General features: G+C 38.7%; 1 protein-coding gene across 4 annotated transcripts in view; it reads left to right on the forward strand.

The window, feature by feature from the left end:
* The window catches only part of LOC140464293 (TOM1-like protein 2), a 61,501-nt gene extending 54,934 nt beyond the window's left edge, over positions 1-6,567 (forward strand). For all 4 annotated transcript variants that reach the window (XM_072559191.1, XM_072559193.1, XM_072559194.1 and 1 more), the window contains one exon: positions 160-6,567. In XM_072559191.1, coding sequence (XP_072415292.1) covers positions 160-314 — 155 coding nt within the window. In that variant the 3' untranslated portion in view covers positions 315-6,567. The remainder of the gene's footprint in view (positions 1-159) is intronic.
* The last annotated feature ends 12,967 nt before the right edge of the window (positions 6,568-19,534 follow it).

A 19,534-nucleotide genomic window follows, 5' to 3' on the forward strand; every position in this document is an offset into this window, starting at 1 on the left:
GTCTCATGTTCTTTGGCAACTGCTATAAAGAGCAGTGGTGTGGGAGCAGATAAGCTGCCCACGTTCTCACCATGACTATGGTCGCACCAAAAAAGAACCAGTTGACTTTTTAAAAGTGTAAATATCTTGTGTGGATTTTATATGTGTACTTTTTTTCAGAATTTGATAAATTTTTGGAAGAAAGAGCAAAGGCAGCAGAGAGAGTCCCAAACCTGCCTTCTACCCTGACTAGCAACTCCAATCCTCCACCAGTGTCTGCTGAAAGTGTAAAGAAACTGGACCATTCCAAGGATACCCTCTATGCTTTACAATGACGTGTGTGTATTTTGAGTGTATGTGTGTGTGTATGGTTCATTTGTTGTTGGGCAGGGTGCTGCTGTACAGTTTGCTATAGCTTCTCAATGGTGGCTGGTGATGCACTTATGTTTTATGTATCTCCATTTATTCCAACTCCTCCAGCCAACTAATTTATAAGATGCCTTCCTAATGTGCTATTCGCAGTTAAAAACTGGCAAATCTTTTAAATCGCTGGGTTTTAGCATTCTCCACAGTATAATGTATTATGCCCATATATTAGCTGGACTTGCAATATTTCTCTGCAGTTCATATTTAAATAATGATTTGGACCTACATTCTGGTTAACCTGTATCTTACCAAAGGGATTTGGAACAGCTGGCCATTTTGACATTATTACAAAATGTTTATTGTTAACACAGTGACATTTTGGCAAGTGTGCTTTTTGTAAAAATTGTATCTAAGTGAACTAGTTTCTCTGGCCAGTGTTCATTTCTGTTGGGACATAGCACCTTTCACATTGCAGTAGGTATCATAGGAATTTTGTTATATTATAAAGGAAATTAGAGGAATTCATAAGTTTTATCTAAACTATATATTTTAGTGGTGAATATGCTAATTGTATTATATGTATAACACTAAAACGTGTTGCAATGAAAACTGTACTGGAAATACATATTAAATGTGGGATGAACCCTGATGTAACAAAGATACTTATTACAGGGACAACCACGGACACTTGATATGAAGCATAGTGGTTAAAATGGCAATTTTCTAAGTGTGTTTGCAGTCATTTTGTTTTGGCTAAATCCTGCTAATTTGATGTGTGAACAGTTTAGCCACACAAGAGAGCAGTACGTTTTTCCCCTTTTAACCACTGATGAAATAACTAATCAATCACTAAACGACATGTCTACAGTCTCTGCGACTCTTCTCTGAACGTCAAGCCTGTGTAGCTCTTAGTAGTATAGATTTCTTCTGGTCGCCGTGGATACAAATTATAGATCTGTGTTGATTCTAAATGTGCACAAGTGGAATATACGCTGGTGAGAGAGAGTATTCATTTCATCTGGTTCATTCTTCTGTTGAAACCTAGAGCTGTACTGTTGCATTGTTTAATTTGTTTCTTGAATGATGGGGGGAAAAGAATGATAAAATTCTCTCTGGAAAGCCTTGCATGTTTTAATCCTTGTCTTTACTGAACTTGCCCTTGACTATTTTGTATCTTTATCGCCTGTCCTATCATTGTGCTTCAGATTATTTTTTCAGCTATTTTCCTTGAATTAGATGTTCTCTAGACTATTTTCTGTGAAATCTCCTCTTCTTCACCTTTTTTAACTGGACTGGAGTATCTGAGGATGAAAATTTTGGTCTACTAAGACCAAAGCTTTCCTTTTGAATGAGCTCTCCTTAAGGTGACTGAGCTGCAGGTCATGTAGGTAGATGATTGAAGTACTCATTACACAATTTTGCTATCGATGTTGATCACTTTCAGCTTTCCAGTTTGTATGAGTAACCATATTTGAGAAAGAGGCTTCTGTGGTGTTAAAAACTGGTGATTACATGTGCATGTTTTTCAGTAGTGGGTCAGCAAAAGTTAAGGATTGGTATGAATTTTTTTTCCCAATGTGTCCATTGGAACTTTGGATAAGTACCACCAATGCAATTCAAAATTCTACCTTTCCAGAGCTTGGGTTGTCTCCGAGGAGAGTTTTCCCGAATTGTAAACCAAAAGGGTGAGGTAATTTTTTATTATCATGTGCCCATGAGTGGTTTTGGCCTTAGACATCTAGGCCCCAAGTTCTGGAATTCTTTCAACCTGTCTGCCTCTTCCTTGCTTGCTTTCTTGCCCTCATACACTCTCTCTCTCTCTCTCTCTCTCTCTCTCTCTCTCTCTTCTTCTCTCTCTACTAAATATTACATTACCACACCTGACTTAATATATTTGTTTCTCTGTACTCTTAGGCATACTTTCCTAAATTGAAGAGTTCTATCAATTAAAGTTATTGTCTATTTTAATCCAATATAATTCTGTCATTTGAATGTATTTACTGAAAAATTGGCATTTTTATTCTACATTCCCTCGCTAAAGTTTTTTAATTCAGACCTTATTCCTCTTCCCTTTCTCCCTACTCACTGCCTATTCTACATCCAGGTTGTTAGTTTAGGACATTCGGTGCTTTTACATTTTGTATTTTCATAGTTAAGACTGTGGAAGAGTGATGTTCATGTATGAAATAATTCTGTGCAATTACACTTGCAAACCTGAGGTGGCAACAGTGAATGCAAGATAATTTTTACATTCACCTTTGTTCACAGTAAGATACTGATTTGGCCCGCTCCACACTCCTATCCATGCATGGATAAAGAGCAGTCCATATTTCATCACTTATTTAATAATGCTGCAGTTAATCAGGAACTAGGTTTGCTAAGTGCTGTTTCATGATAAGCTGTGGAAATGTTAAAATCTCAACTTTTCAGTGTTACCATTTTGAAAACTTAACCACCTCCAAGCACTCTAATTCTAAATCCAGAACAAAAACAGCAAAAATCAGGTGCCAACATCCAAAGTAGAAACACTCAACAGCTTGTCAGACAGTATCGGTTGAGTGTTAATGTTCTGATGAAAAATCATTAACCTTAAGTATTGTCTCTATTTATATCTCTGTAGATGCATCCTGACCTACTGAAAGTTTCCAGCATTTTGTTTTTATTTGAACTATTTTAATTATTGCATTTATTGTTTTACACATCCTTTAAGACCAAAATATTCTACACAGCAAGCATATTTCAAAATCCAAACACTGCAGAGTAAAAACAAAATAATTCAAAGTGTTATTTATTGAGTGTGGAGGCCACGAGGTGCAATAAACAGCAACCGTGCATCTGACCCAGAATCTATGGGTTCAAGTCCCACTCCAGGATATGATGGTAACAGCATATATGTTCATAACATGGCCAAATAGGTTGATCAACCTAAATATTCTTCCATTGTGCCTATGCCAGGCAATAAAATGGTCAGCCGTGCTTGATGCAGAGTGACTATAGCCCTTGGTGATAGATTAGTAACCTTTCCACGCAACTCTAACTATGGAATCTGACATATTTTGTCAGCATCATTTATCATTAAATGTGGGAGAATCTCCAAGTCATCCTTTCCATTGGCACCTTAATACAGAGGTATACAAATTTATACTGTTGTGTGATCAGTTTCTAGTATCCACTACAATGAAAGCACGTGTATCTATGGTTAGGTTTACTATCCGAATGTTGTACATTGCTTGGTAATTGGTAGTTTTTTCTGCAATGATATATAAATTTATAGATCTTATTTTTTACAACACAGAATTGCTAAGTTTAGTAATAAAAATAAACACATTTCTTTCCTCTATATTGATCATTGTTTAGACCCATACAGACTGTTGTAAGACTGACACATTGTCGTTCTGTTTAACTTGCTGGTCGTTTTACATTTATCATAGCTGAGATACCAGTGTTTTAGTTACTAGTTTGTTATTTGACACTATGCTTGCTAAATTAGCACTGTGTTGTGTTTTTAAAGCTATTTTACTGTAGAAATGCAAACTGTAAGCTGTTTACTTCTATTGAGCATCTTTTATAATGTATCAGAAAATTTATAGGGAAGTTGTGGGATTTCTTTGCAGAGCTTTTTTCCATATAAATTGCCCAGTAACATTAATGAGCTTTGCTGGTGAAGCTTTGTTTGTTGCTTTTGAGACCCATTTGCATTCCGATACACAAAAAGCTGAGCAACATGTATCTTGTTTTATGCTTTGAGGCACATGGCTGTTCTAACTTCTAGAAAAAAAACAACAGGTACAACTAATTCAAAAGATGGAAAACCCACAGTGATGGTTTGAATATTCAGATCTGTTCAACCAAGGCTTTGAAAACATTATGATCCTTACAGTTTCCTGCCTCCCATTTTTCAGTTGAGCTGAGGGGTAACTTAGATTCTAACTTTATTACTTCCTTCTTTCCAAATGAGCAGGATAGGATACAAAATCCACACATTCAGTTTGATGCAAGTGCATATAAAGCTGCCTAAGGTCTTGAAAAGATGATTGGTTTCCTTCCCATAGCCTCGTATCACTATTACTCAATCACTTTTGCAATGGGGGGGGGGGGGGGGGGGGGGGAGACAGTATACTGGAAGAATAGCCCTGCTGACCTACATAATTATACCATCCTAGAAGAATAATGTTAAATGTGTATAAAAGGTTAGCAACTGTTAATACTAATATTAATGTACAGTTCAATGGATTTATTATAAAAAGATACTTCCAATAACACATTAAGACTTTGATAAATAGACAATGTGTTATTTGGCAGTATAAGGTTTGTATCATTTGATAGTCTACCAAATGTGTTATTGCAATAAAACTAAGTGTGTATGTGCAATTAGCAAACGAATTGAGATGTAACATTTATTGTCAGGTAGCTTGATGCATAATAATGCCACAGTCTCATTTTTGATCAGTGGTGTTTGGTAACACTTTTCTGATTATCTCAAATAGTGTGGTAATTAGTAATGACCTTAAGCAAATGCAGTTAATGTTGCCTTCTTGATAGTAGCCCCCTCCAGGCATTGCCACATGCATAGGAGCAGAAAGATCCTTCTGATTTGCAAATCATTGCTTGTCAAAAGGACTAGAACACATGTGTGAGCATTTTATAACAGTAAACTTTCAGAAATCCTCATGGAGTGTTTAATAGAGACTGCTGTATACCAGTCTTTCACTTGGAAGACTGATTAAATATGTTGGGGTTTTATTTCATTTTGTTCTGCTGAGATACATATTTTGAGTTGGTATTCTTTATTTGTTATGAAACTTACTGTAAATTCCTGGTTACAATTAAGGCAGTTAAATAATAACTGTTCTCAAATGTAACCAAATGTTATTTTATTTTAAAAGTTTTAAATATACTGAGTTCCAAAGGCGAATGGAGTTTTCTGGTGCCGATATCATACTCCCACTAAATCCAATGCAGTTTAAACTTCTCAACGTCATTCTACCAAACCAGCCTTAACTGCAGATTTAAGAAAAAAAACAAAGCAGTGAACATTGTACAACACTACCCACCCCCAAAAAAGACAATGAATTGTTTGTTTGGATGTTGTGTCTGATTCTAATTTAGTGAAAGTGCTTTCCAACTGCAATATTTTTGTCAGGCTTGCTAAAAGATTTTTAAGGTGAGTAGCATGTAAAAAGTAACATATAATGAATAAAAAATGCACAGTATTTAAATATGTTGCAACATGTTTGGTTAAAATTAAAAGAGGAATCATATACTTCCCAATCCCATCTTAACCCAAGGCTACAGTTTAAACCACATGCCTCACCACCTCCCTCTCAACACAGTAATAAAAATTGTGGCCATGATGTTGTAGAATGACAGATTAGGCTTGAGGGGCCAAATGGCAGCCTTGTGCTTCTATTACTTATTCTTGTGTTCATCATATCTCCCCAGTGGCATTTAGTGCACACTCGCTGCTTCCCAAATTTGTAATCCTGATTTCATAATGAAGCTTATAGTGAGATTTTTGCATGCAGTTTTTTCCCTATTTTTTTTATTTTAATTCTCCCTTAACAATTCAGATTAGGAAATAAAACTTGTTCACATTGGGAGTGCACATCTGGATAGGTCTGATTAGGGACCTGCTGACAGTTGACGTCTGCAACGTGCATCAACCTACCAGTTTTTTTAAAAATGTAAATTATATTGTAATACTTCTTCAGCTTTCTCCTTTCACAGGTGAAATAAGGATGAGGATGAATTTCAGAATTAACCTGAATTTTGATTCATTTCTTACTGTTAGACATAAGATTAATTATTATATTGCAATTAATTTGGCTGCAGAGAATAGACTACTTTCTACAAAGGCTTGTTAAAATATAACCAACTCAAAATTATGCAGCTTAGCAGTATGATCTCTTATATTCATAACACTACACACCACCTCATAGGCTGTAAGAACAAAACCTCTATGTTAATCAGTCGGTACACACGTGTGGTTAATATTTATTAACATTTTAGGGTTTTGTTTCCACATATGACAATATGTTCCATATATGCTTGTCCATAACCTGGTATTTCATTAACTTATGTTTACTGCAGACTTGTGAATTATGTCATGTTGTGTTACAAATTGGATGTGTGTGATTTGTACTGAACTGTCACTACTGTTTAAATTCTGTTGTGCTTGATTCTTGCATGAAATGTTATAAATAAATAATACTGGTATGTGTACCTGTGTCATCCTTTTCATTGCTTAATTTGATATGCATTTATGGTTTGAGCTGGTGTAATATACCCTGAATTAGACTGCTAAGTTTGAACCTGGGAACTAACATATATTTAAACATTGCTGTTTATTCTGGAAGATTGCTTAGCTCATTCCTTCGGTGTAGGGTGAAGCATCTATTGTATATTCAACAGTTATCTTTTGAGTGCACCTTTCACCTGCACTGTTCAATTTGCTCAAAAAGAGGTGCAATAGGTTGAATATGCTCCCCTTCTTCTTAAAACTTTCTGTGGAGAGCAGCACAAAGTTGCCATTGAGTGCTGAATGCCAGTTGGAGAGGAATTCTTCAAGTCATTGTGATCTTTACTGTTCTTGGCCCTTTCCCTTTGTCTTTCTGTGAAAGACTGACTTACCCACCAATGTTGTTTCAAAGTCACATCCAATGCTCGTTCACCTTAAACACATTCTTTATGGATGAACAAAAGCAGTAAATTCTGAAGAAAAGTAATTGAACTCAACACATTAATACTGTTTCTCTGTTAATGCTGCCATGCCTACTGAGTTTCTCCAGCACTTTATTTTTATTTCAGATCACCAGCATCCGGAATAATTTGTTTTTATTACCAGAGCAGTATGTACCTACATCTTTAGATCATGAGAGCATCATAACAGAGATACCTCCTGTTCTTTTTCATCCATATCTAGCCATGGTGTCATTTTCCAGTGAGTAGGCCACAATGACTGAATTTTTCCAAAAGTTAGCTTCCTGTGATCCATTTGTCCCAAATTCCTCTAAATAGCAATCCTGAGTAGGGAGGGATTGGCTGAGCATGCTGCTCTTCGGTCCACTAACACCACCCAGCCTTCAACATTTGGGTGTGATGAGCTTATAGTCTTCATTGTCTGCAATGTCAATTCCATCCTCTCCACTTCCTCTGCAACAATTGTGCATTCCACTACCTTGTGGAGCAACCTTTCTCTAAATCTACCCTGACAAATCCTTGGGATAATTTCTGATCAACTTTTGATGTGGCTAAGAGATCTGGCTCTACTGGACCAGGCAACAAGATGGGATTAATTAAAAAGGATGTCCCTAGGTACAGTAATTTCCCCGCCCCCCCCCCCCCCCCCCCCCCCCGCAACCCCCAGTTCCCACATTCCAAGACCTACTGCAGAGAATAGTGAACCTATCCATTTAAATGGGGAATTTACCTTCCTGGTTCTGGAAGATTCCCTATAATATGTTCGGGCTACAGGAAACCGTGGAAACCGGACCCACAGATAGAGGTTACCCTGTATTAGCAGCCATAATATCACACCTAGTTTGAGGGACAGAAGATTAGATCAGAGAAAGTTTTTATATTTAAACAAGGGCATGAAAGCAGAGCTGACTGAAATGAATTGGTAAATTAGAGTTAACCAATATAGTTGCAGTGCACACATTTAAGGGGATAGTTTGGATGACAGAACAAATATATTCTCATAAGTTTTTTAAAGTCCAAGGGATGGACTAAAGTTTAAAAATGGTATCAAACATAAAAAGCATTTAATTGTGCAAAGACGTTGTAGGTCTGAAGATTAGACAGAATTTTTTTTAAAGCAAAGAATGACCAAAGAAAAGGAAAACTTCAGTATGATAGTTAACCAGGAGTATGAAAATGCTAAGAGCTTTTATAAATATATAGAAAAAGGTTAACAAAATGAAGAATACAAGAAGTGTGTAGAAATCAGAAAATGAAAGGGAGGGATAAATGCAGGAAAATGATCTTCAACAGAGAAGAAAGCAGAGTCACAGGTAGATACGAAGAAGGCATTTGGTATGTTTTCCTTTACTGGTCAGAATATAGGGGTTGGGAGGTCACATTACAGCAGATTGATTAGGCCACTTTTGGAATATTGTGTGCAATTCTGGTCTCCCTCCCTCCTACAAGAAGGATGTTGTGAACTTGAAAGAGTTCAGAAAAGTTTTTCAAGGATGGTGGTAGGGTTGGAGAATTTGAGCTACAGGGAGAGGCTGAATAGACAGGCTGTTTTCCCTGGAGCAATAGTAGCTGAGAGGTGACCTTCTGGAGGTTTATAAAATCATGAGGGGCATGGATAGGATAAACAGACAAGGTCTTTTCCCTGGGATGGGTGAGTCCAGAACTAGACTGCATACATTTAAGGTAAGAGAGGAAAAATATAAAAGGGACCTGAGGGCAATGTTTTTCCTGCAGAGAATGGTGTGTGTATGGAATGAGCTGCCAGAGGAATAGGTGGAGGCTGGTATCGTTACAACATCTGGATGGGTATATGAACAGGAAGGGTTTAGAGGGAAATGGGCCAAGTGCTGGCAAATGGGACTACGTATGGTTGGGATAGCTGGTCAGCATGGACTGGTTGGACTGAAGGGTCTTTTTCTGTGCTGTACATCACTAAGACTCAGTAAATGGTTGGGAGCTGCAGTCCAACAAGGGCCCTTGTTCTGATTAATTTCTACCTAAGGTCTCAAAAGGAGTGGCTCATTAAATAGTTGATTAATTGGTTTTAATTTTCCAAAGCTCCCTAGATTTATAGAATAACCCATAAGATTATAAGATAGCAAAAAGGAAGGGAAACAGGAGGTAGGATATTATAAGCCAGTTACTTTAACATCTGATGTAGGCAAAATTGTTAGAGGCTATTTATGTAAAAAAAAAGGTTATAGCAGGACACTTGGATAAGTTAAAGGTAATTCAACAGAGTCAGCATGCTTTTGGAAAAGGGAAATCACATTTGTCTATTGGGGGTGTTTTGAAAACTTTAACACTGTGAATAAATGGGGAACAGGTAGATGTACAGTACTTTAAATTTCCAAAAGGCATTTGATAAAGTGTCCTATCAAAGGCTATTATAGAAAATAAAATCTTGGTATAGAGCAATGTTCTCCAACACTTCTTGAATTGTGTAACCCAGGATCTTTGCCAGAGGAATTGTAAAATAAGGGAATTGTAAAATTTGGTCATACCACTAAAAACAAAATAGATAATAATTCATTTTACCCTCATAAATCCTCAGGGTGACACCCATGACTACATGTTATCTGGCAATGCCTTGACATCTGGGTTGTACTTTGGTGCTTAATCATATACAGTCCATTAAATAGGTATCTGTGAGGTGGGTGTGATATTTGGATATGATTTTCATAATTATAGACAACACTTTCAGAGATATGTGAAGTCAAGGTGAGTTTTCATTTTAAAAGTATGTGATGGCTAGCTGTGGGTTTTTTTTAATCCCTAAAAACATTGTGCCTTGACTTGATTTTCAGCTCATATCATTTTGCAGCGTAATAATCTCCATCAACTCCACTGCTTTGTAACTCAAATACTTGATGGAATTTTGTTGCCAACCACCAAAGACTACTTGAAAGAATAGATTTGAGACAAACATGAGTATTTATTACATCAGAGGCAATTCCTGAAATTGCCTGTTGAATTCCTTTACTAACTTCCTCAGGTGTTACATCTCAGTGGGATGGAGCACTGGAAATCAAAGCACATTATTCCCAGAGTTGTCACCAAAGTTAGGAATTTAAGAAAAGTACACAATTTCCCAGTTTACCTGTGTTTTTTGTCTCTTTAGACCCAGATTGATAGAAAAGACAATCTAGGTTTCTGTACTTAATATTTATGACAAATAAATAGATTCTAGCTACAGGTAAACAATTATGAAGTGTTAACATGTAGAATTCCAACTCCCTTATAAAATTTGCTCAATGTACATTTGCAGACAAAAATATTTGGTGTTCTGGATGGAGGAAATAACTGGGAAATAATGGGCTTTTTCCCTGGAGCATCAGCCATTGACAGGTGACGTTAGAGGTATATAAAATCATGAGGGGCATAGCTAGATTGAACAACCAAGATCTCTTTTCCCTCAAGGTGAGGGAGTCCAAAGCTGGAGGACATAGGGTTAAGGTGAGAGGGAAAAGATTTAGAAAGGACTGGAGGGGTTGCTTTTTCATGCAGAGCATAATGCATGTATTGAACAAGCTGTTCGAGGAAGTGTTGGAGGTGGGTACAATTACAACTTTTAAAAGGCATTTGGCTGGGTACATGAATAAGCAGGGTTTAGAGGGATATGGGCCAAATGTTGGCAAATGGTACTTGGTCAGCTTGGTCGAGTGAACTGAAGGATCTGTTTCTGTGCTGTACGACATTGCTGGTGGTAGTGTCCATAACAACAATAGGTATAATGTAGGACTGCAGACATTTCCTCATTCAGAGTGTGAGGTTTCACCACTGGTCAATGCTCTGCCTCACTAACATGGCAGGAATTTACTTAATCCTGGTTACTGACCTGCATTTAAAGTTAGGCTGGGCGAATTAAAATAGAAATAGCTCGCAGAAGAATCTTGTCTGGTTATGGAAATATCAGTGCAGGTGTTCATTTGCTTTGCAATGTAATTGAAAGGAAAAAGAAAGTTTAAACTGCAAGGAACTTGTCAGACATCAGTTGTACAAAAGCTCTTTATTCTCCCCTCAGTCATATCTTTTTTTTTTACAATCTTGGCTCTAAATTATGCTCCAAAGCAAACACTATTACCCTGAAGTGACCTCGCAAGTTTTACTGCAAATCATTGCTGCTTCAATTTGACTGAATCATAGTGTCATACAGCACAGAATAGACCCTATGATCCAACCAGTCCGTGCTGACCATGATCCCAAACTAAACTAGTCCCAGCTGTTTGCACTTGGCCCATATCCCTCCAAACATTTCTTATTCACTAACTTATCCAAATGTCTTTTAATTGTTCTAACTGTACCCAATCCACCACTTTCTCTGGAAGTTCAGCCTACATGTGAATCACTCCATGCAAACAAAAAAGTTGTCCTTCACCTCTTTTTTTTAAAAAATATTTCTCCTTTCACCTTAACAATATGCTACCTAATCTCGAAATCACCCACCCTAGGGAAAAGACACCTGCACCTTTATGGTTTCTCTCCAATGTGTTCTTCAACAATATTTATTGGCGGTTCCTTAAAAGTGAGGAACATTCTCGCCGTAGGTGGCTGTACAGTCCGATGCAACTTCTGTCGACCCAGCCACACTTTGGGGCAGAAGGTAGTCACAGCAAAGGGTGGGTGGGGCTTTGGTATGGCAGCACTCTCCTTACACTGTTTTCGCCTGGCTTCCACTTTTCACAGTAACTCAAATTGCAGACATTTGCTTCATGTGAAATCCACAATAACTTGTTTTATTTTGTTAAAATAATCTCTGATCTTCTGGCTGCAGTGAGTGTCCTGTACACGTGCACCTAACTCTGCAGCGGATGCTTCAATGTTATTCTTCCTTCCACCCAACAAAAACTCAGCCATTTCCCTATGAGGGTTTATTTGGTTTTTAGAAAAGCTCGTGGCAAGAAAACAAACCCCTCAATTTAAGAACATACTGGAGCTAAGACAGTTCTGTTTTATACAATTATTATTGGTTGAGAAGATACTGCAATGAGCCTACTTGGAAATATTAAAGACTCGTACAAATCTTAAATTATTCGCATAGGAAATACACCCTGAGCAGATGGCATGAAGTTTACCACAAACAACAAGCTTTAATGAGAAGCAAACATATGGAGAAAGGCATGTGAAAAGTTAATGATCTTAAAAATCCTAATTTAAGGCTTCAGCTTTCTCCTTTTTATTTAAACTAATTAACAATGTGTGTATGCCTGCTTAGTTCCGTTTAGAGTTTGACCACAGGACAGAGAATTTAGTAAGATAATCAAGATTTGTAACTTAGCTTGAAGAAATTGGAATAAAGTTTTGGGCCATAAGGAATAATTAATTATCCCAACTTCTGATATTCATAGGTTGGTTGTTTGAGAAATAGCTCAGTTGCCTAAACTTATTGGAATTTTGATCTTTGTTTCAATGTTATTGTATTTCAAATTCATTATGCTTGGGTTGCCCAAGATAATCAATCAAAAGGCTTACAATTTGTTGCCAAATACTGAGGTCTTGCTGAAGCTACTAAAAATGTCTTGAACAATTTTACTGATTGCTGGGTAGTGTGGTGAAGCTGCACCCTGGAATGCAGTGTTTGATTTTGTGTTTTTTTTTCCCCATTTTATCTGCCTTCATGGCATTTTTGACTGTTGCTACGATACCATTTAACATGGCTGTCTTGACACTTTTGATCAATTGAAATATTTTTAACATGCAGTATGGATGCTGTCCATCAACAAACTATCTAACCAATGGACACCATTTTATTTGGGTGGATGGTAAGGAGAGTGAGTGTCACTTCTAACAATTGGGAAGGAGAACACTGGCTGTCCCCTCACCACTGCCAACCACCCTCTTGTTCTTAGTCTTGGAACGCAAAGACTACGTTCTTCTCATTCATATGCATAATCTGATGTTGTAACACCCCCATTAATGAATGAAACATTAAATATCCACACCCTTCTATTTTTTGAGTGTGTCCCACTACAGACTTCTTATGCCAAACGGTTTCTAAAAACATCATTAAACCAATCCCTCATGTAATCAACACAAAATATTTTCTTTGAAATGCCAAAGCTTCCTGCTGTATAGTTAACTTTCAATTCAAAACTGGGCAGTTTCTTTATTTTGAAAGGTCCATTTGAAATTATATGTCAGCAAATATCTCTATGATCCACCTAAACAGCAGTTATTCTACATAAAATAAGGGTAGTTACATCAAAACAAAGCTTTTAAGTAGATAGCATATTTCGCATACAGTTAGAAGGGCAAGGGAGGAATAATGTAGCAGAAATTAATTTAAACAAGGTATGTGTTGCAGACTTATTCTGAGAATTGTACATTTGGTCATTATTACCACCATTAGATCCTGCACTGAACAACAATTAGCTCTTCTGCACTTTTCAAGAAGCTTTATGCTTGCTTAACTAGATAGCAAATTAAGTGTCAACTATTGAAATATTTAGAGCAACTATCAGCAAAATATATGAGAGGTATGAGGAGCCTGGACTGAGATAACAGCAGCCCAGGTCAGATTAATGACTTGAGGTAAAACTCAATGCCCAGCAGTACAGATAGAAGGTCTTCTCCACTGCACTAGGCTAAGTGCCATCCTCCTCTCTCTGCTCCCTGACACTCACAGGGCTACCATTCACTCGAACTCAGCCACTACACATGCCTTTCACTGAGGTTCACAGACTACAGCTCTCACCATTGACTACATCATAGCAACTCAACTGCTCTCGCCTGCCTCATCCTCTCAGACTATTAATCCTTCCCTCTCTGCCTTTCCAACTCTCTCACTGGGGCCACCTCACCAACTCCGCTGATCTGGCATCATTACTAATGACTCTCAAATCCACTTCAATCGTACTCAATCACTCCCTTTGTCTCATTGCAGGAAAAATTGGTCCAGCCCTGGACTGACGTCTCCACAACACCATGAATGATGTACCTCTAATCCCTGCACTGACTTCACTTGACTTTCAGGGCTGACCATCTCTCAATTCCCAGACTGGTTGGATCAAGTGCCGAACTGACATTGGCCAACCCCCAGACTGGAATCGGACAAGACCCTTTATTGACAGTAGAGTACCTCTTGACTGATAGTAGTGTTCCTCGAGCCCAATATGGACTGGTCCCCTTTGATCTTCAGACATGGTTAAAGCACACATGTTTAATGCAAAAGCACATGCTAAAGTTGTGAGATTGACCTAGGACAATGCCACAGAGCAACATGTTCACTCACTAGGCTGCTCAGTGTTCCCCATTGTGACAATCTTCCTCTCCTTCCCTTTGCAATAAAAAGCAATGCAAACCAACCTTCAAGTAAACAGAAAGTGAAGCTCAAGCCAGAAGATGCATCCTGTGTAGATGGATATTTGACTCTGTGCAGAAAGCAACCTGACGGAAGCATGCAAGTCATAGTGTTCATGAGCTCCAAAGTGAAGTCCTGAAAGACTGATCTGGGGGAGTTGGATAGAGAGCAGGCATGAAGATGTGGTGAGGCTGTTGGCCATTGCTGACTTCTGTGGATAAAGAGTGGAGGAAGGAGGTGTCCTTGGATCATGCAAGGAAGTTCATAGAAGTTCCTAGAACTCCTACAGTGTGGAAACATTTGACCCAACAAGTCCACATAATTCTCCAAAGAGTAACCTACCCAGACCCATTCCCTTACCCTATTACTCTACATTTACCCCTGACTACACCTAACCTACACATCCCTGAACACTATGGGCAATTTAACATGGCCAATTCACCTAACCTGCATACCTTTGAACTGTGGGAGGAAACCAGAGCACCCAGAGAAGACACATGTAGACACGAGGAGCATGTGCAAACTCCACACAGTCATCTGAGGCTAGAATCAAACCCAGGTGCCTGGCGCTGTGAGGCAGCAATGCTAACCACTGTTAATGAAAGCCAAGACAAGCAAACAGTGAACCACAGCAGCCAGGTAACCACACTGACTTTGGAAATAGGTGCTGTCTAATTTCTTGGAGAAGGAAAGGAGAATTGGAAATGGTACATAAATGAGGCAAGTTGGTCTAATAATGAGATGCAAATACAGGGAATTAAGGTACTATCCATTTAATAGTGCAATTTAGAAGTCACTGTTTAAACCTAAAGGGGAAAATTGGGAAATATTTTATCAATTTTGAACATTTTTTTATTTCAGAAATATGCTTTGTTATAAAAATCATCTGTACAAAGATTAAATCAGTTCTGTGCAGTCTTTGCAGAGAGAAAAAAACATAATAATTTTGATATTTCTCTGCAGTTGCAAAAGCATTTTCTACTCATGCAAAAAACTATTTACATTCATTTTGAGGCTATGCAAGGGTCTGACAACTGACCCTTGTTATACATTGCTAGAAAGACCTCAGACAGTAGTCTTTCCCCACTGAGCGTTGCTCAGCACGTAGTCCTGCACCTCGGAATGTGCCAGTCTACAACACTTAGTCGAGGTCAACTCGTGTTCTGGAAGACCAACAAATTTAAGACAGACAAAAGAGCATCTTTCACCAAGCTGATGGTCCTCCAGGTGCAGTCGATGTTTGTCTTGAGGTGCGTCCCAGGGAATAGCCCATAGAACATGGAGAGTTGCATCATGGAACAGTTCAGGAAGAACCTTGATAAAAGAACTGCAACTCTGTCCAGACCTTCTTGCAAGGGCTTATTCAAGAAGGAGATATGTGACAGTTCTCTTCGCCACCCACACCCCCTGCAGCCACCTAAAAGCACACAGAGACCGGGTGTGCGTGAAGGATCTGACTGGTAGTGTCCTTCTCATCACCAGCCAAGCTACGTCTTAGTTCTTATTTCTAAGTTCTGGTGATGAGGCATTCTGCCAAATGACTTTGACAGCCTGCTCAGGGAGCCACACAACAAGATCCACTCCTTTTCCCATAGGCTCCTGGGGACACTACATGGAGCACTACATTGAACTACTTGGAGCGTTCTACAGCAACGAGGCCAGATCCATCCGTCACAACACCGGCCACAGGTAGAACCTTAATTTCAAACTTATTGAGTATCTAGCCATCATAAGCTGATTGAATATATATAAACCTTATCATCACTGCTTGGAGAGAATGAGTATGGAGAGCTCAGCCAGAACTGACATTAAATAAACCATTTGTATTTAAAGCTCAACAAACAGTGTTGAGGTCTTTATTCAATCTCCACTACTCTTTTCATACAGCAATGTGGAACATGGGTGTAAGCAAAGTCTTCAAGAGCAAACAGAAACCATTGCTTAGAGATATGCTTAATTGTTAAACTAAACTAAAGGGACTAAAATATAACCACAACTGTGTGCTGCAAAATTTCTGACACATTATAAATGAAAAAAAGAATTTGCAAATTATAATATGTTTCATAATCCCAAGATCACTTTTGAAGTGTAATTATTGCTGTAATGTAGGAAATATAGCAAGGTTCCACAAACCCAATGGGATGATGACCAGATCATCTGTTTTCAAAAATGTTAGTTGTGGGAAAGGTATTGACCTCTTTAAAATAGGTACCAAGTAATTTTTTTAATAAGTTACACTTGCCTAAACAGACCAATCTGGCCTCAGTTTAACATGTCATCCAAAGATCGCCACCACCAAAAGTGCAACATTCCTTCAGGTGGTGTCCTGAAGTTTTGATCTGGATTTTGTGCTCTAGCTTCGGGAGGGAGGCTTTCAGGATAGAGTGCTCGTCACTGAACCCAAACAAGGATGAGTTTAAAGTACTTGGCCTCCTTCTCTAACCATGACCAATCTCTCTAAATCATAGGGCGCATCCTTGAGGAATATTTGATGCAAATAAACTTAATACAAACAAATCCATCTGGCAGTGGTCAGCATGTAACATCCTTGATGCTCTGCTGCAAAAAAGAGATGGGTCTTTCTGTCAGATAGTTCCCTGAACAGACTGTCAAAGTCATTTGGCAGTCTGCCTCAACACCAGAACTTTCAAACAGTCACCAAGATGTAATCAGTTGTTGCTGAGAAAGCCACTTTTCATCAAATTGTTCATGCATGCTTGGATTCTCTGTGCCACCGCACGCTGTCCTTGAGATGGCTACTGTAGTAAAGAAATCATTGTACATCTCTTTCTGAAATGTGCCTTTGCAAAGAAAAAACATTTGGAGAGATGCCATGGTTTTTGTTGAGAGGTTCATCCTCAGATGCTCCATGGCACTGGATTCTGTACTTTATGGACTGTTGCCAGGAAGTACAACAAGACAAGCATCATCTCTGCTTGAAAGATCATCAAATTAGAGAAAGACGCTCTTTGGTCTACCCAAAATTTGCTGGTTGTGGAGTGCTAGGAATTGTCCTTGACTTAGCAAAGATGATTCTCGATAGGAGCAAGAGTAACAGGGTAGTTGTTATGGGGGACTTTAACTTCCCCAATATTGGGGAAAACTATAATTTAAGTAATTTAGATGGGTCAGTTTTTGTTCAATGCATGCAGGAGGGTTATCTGACTCAGTATGTAGACAGGCCAACAAGGGCAATGCAATATTGCATTTGAAATGAGCCCAGCCAGGTGTTAGATTTGGAGATAGCTGAGCTCTTTGGCAATAGTGACCATAATTTGGTTATGTTTACAATAACAATGGACAGGGATAGGTATATATTGCAGAGACAGAGGTATAACTGAGGGAAGGGCAATTATGATGCGATTATGCAAGATTTAGGATGCATAGGATGGGGAAGGAAACTGCAGGGGATAGACTCTCTTGAAATGGGGAGCTTATTCAAGGAACAGAGACTGCAGGTCCTTGATAAGTATATAACTATCAGGCAGGGATGTGGTTGTCGAGAGAGGGAGCCATGGTTTACTAAAGAAGTTGAAGGTCTTGTCAAGAGGAAGAGGAAGGCTTATGTGAGGATGAAGCGTGAAGACTCAGTAAGGGGGTTTGAGAGTTATAGCCAGAAAAGATCTAAAGAGAGAGCGAGGAAGAGCCAGGAAGGGACATGAGAAGTTGTTGGCAGATAGGATCAAGAAAAACCTTAAGGCCTTCTAGAGATATATCAGGAATAAATGAATGACTAGAGTAAGATTAGGGCTGAAAATGTGTTGCTGAACAAGGGCAGCAGGTCAGGCAGCATCCAAGGAACAGGAGAATCGACGTAGGAAGGGCTGATGCCCGAAACGTCGATTCTCCTGTTCCTTGGATGCTGCCTGACCTGCTGCGCTTTTCTAGCAACACATTTTCAGTTCTGATCTCCAGTATCTGCAGTCCTCACTTTCTCCTAGAGTAAGATTAGGGTCAATCAAAGATAGTAATGGAAAATTGTGTGTGGAATCTGAGGATAACTTAAATCTGAGGATAATAAATTAAACTGCATTTATTTTGATTCAAGGGGCCTAACGGGGAAGGCAGATGAACTCAGGGCATGGTTAGGAACATGGGACTGGAATTTCATAGCAATTACAGAAACATGGCTCAGGTGTGGGCAGGACTGGCAGCTCAATGTTCCAGGATACAAATGCTACAGGAAAGATAGAAAGGGGGGCAAGAGAGGAGGGGTGTGGCATTTTTGATAAGAGATAGCATTACAGCTGTGCTGAGGGAGGATATTCCCGAAAATACATCCAGGGAAGTTATTTGGGTAGAAATAAGAAATAAGAAAGGGATGATCACTTTATTGGGATTCTATTATAGACCTCTAATAGTTAGAGGGAAATTGAGAAACAAACTTGTAGGGAGATCTCAGCTATCTGTAAGAATAATAGGATGGTTATGGTAGGGGATTTTAACTTTCCAAATATCGACTGGGACTGCCATAGTGTTAAGTGTTTAGATGAAGAGGAATTTGTTAAATGTGTACAAGAAAATTTTCTGGTTCAGTATTTGGATATACCTACTAGAGAAGGTGCAAAACTTGACCTACTGTAGGGAAATAAGGCAGGGCAGGTGACTGAGGTGTCAGTGGGGGAGCACTTTGGGGCCAGGTGACCATAATTCCATTACAGTTAAAATAATGATGGAAAAGGATAGACCAGATCAAAAAGGTAAAGCTCTAAATTGGAAAGAGGCTAATTTTGACGGTATTAGGCAAAAACTTTCAAAAGCTGTTTGAGGGTAGATGTTCGCAGATAAAGGGACGGCAGGAAATTGGGAAGCCTTCAAGAATGAGATAATGAGAATCCAGAGAAAGTATATTCCTGTTAGGGTGAAGGAAAGGCTGGTAGGTATAGGGAATGCTGGATGACTAAAGAAATTGAGGGTTAAGAAAAAGAAGGAAGCATATGTCAGGTACAGACAGGGTAGATCGAGTGAATCCTTAGAAGAGTATAAAAGCAGTAGGAGTATACTTAAGAGGGAAATCAGGAGGGCAAAACGGGGACATGAGATAGCTTGGGCAAATACAATTAAGGAGAATCCAAAGAGTTTTTACAAATACATTAAGGACAAAAGGATAACTAGGGAGAGAATAGGGCCCCTCAAAGATCAACGAGGTAAAAACAATGACTGCAGATGCTGGAAACCAGATTCTGGATT

The sequence above is a fragment of the Chiloscyllium punctatum genome, chromosome 40 (assembly GCF_047496795.1).
Source record: "Chiloscyllium punctatum isolate Juve2018m chromosome 40, sChiPun1.3, whole genome shotgun sequence".
NCBI classification, from domain to species: Eukaryota; Metazoa; Chordata; class Chondrichthyes; order Orectolobiformes; family Hemiscylliidae; genus Chiloscyllium; species Chiloscyllium punctatum.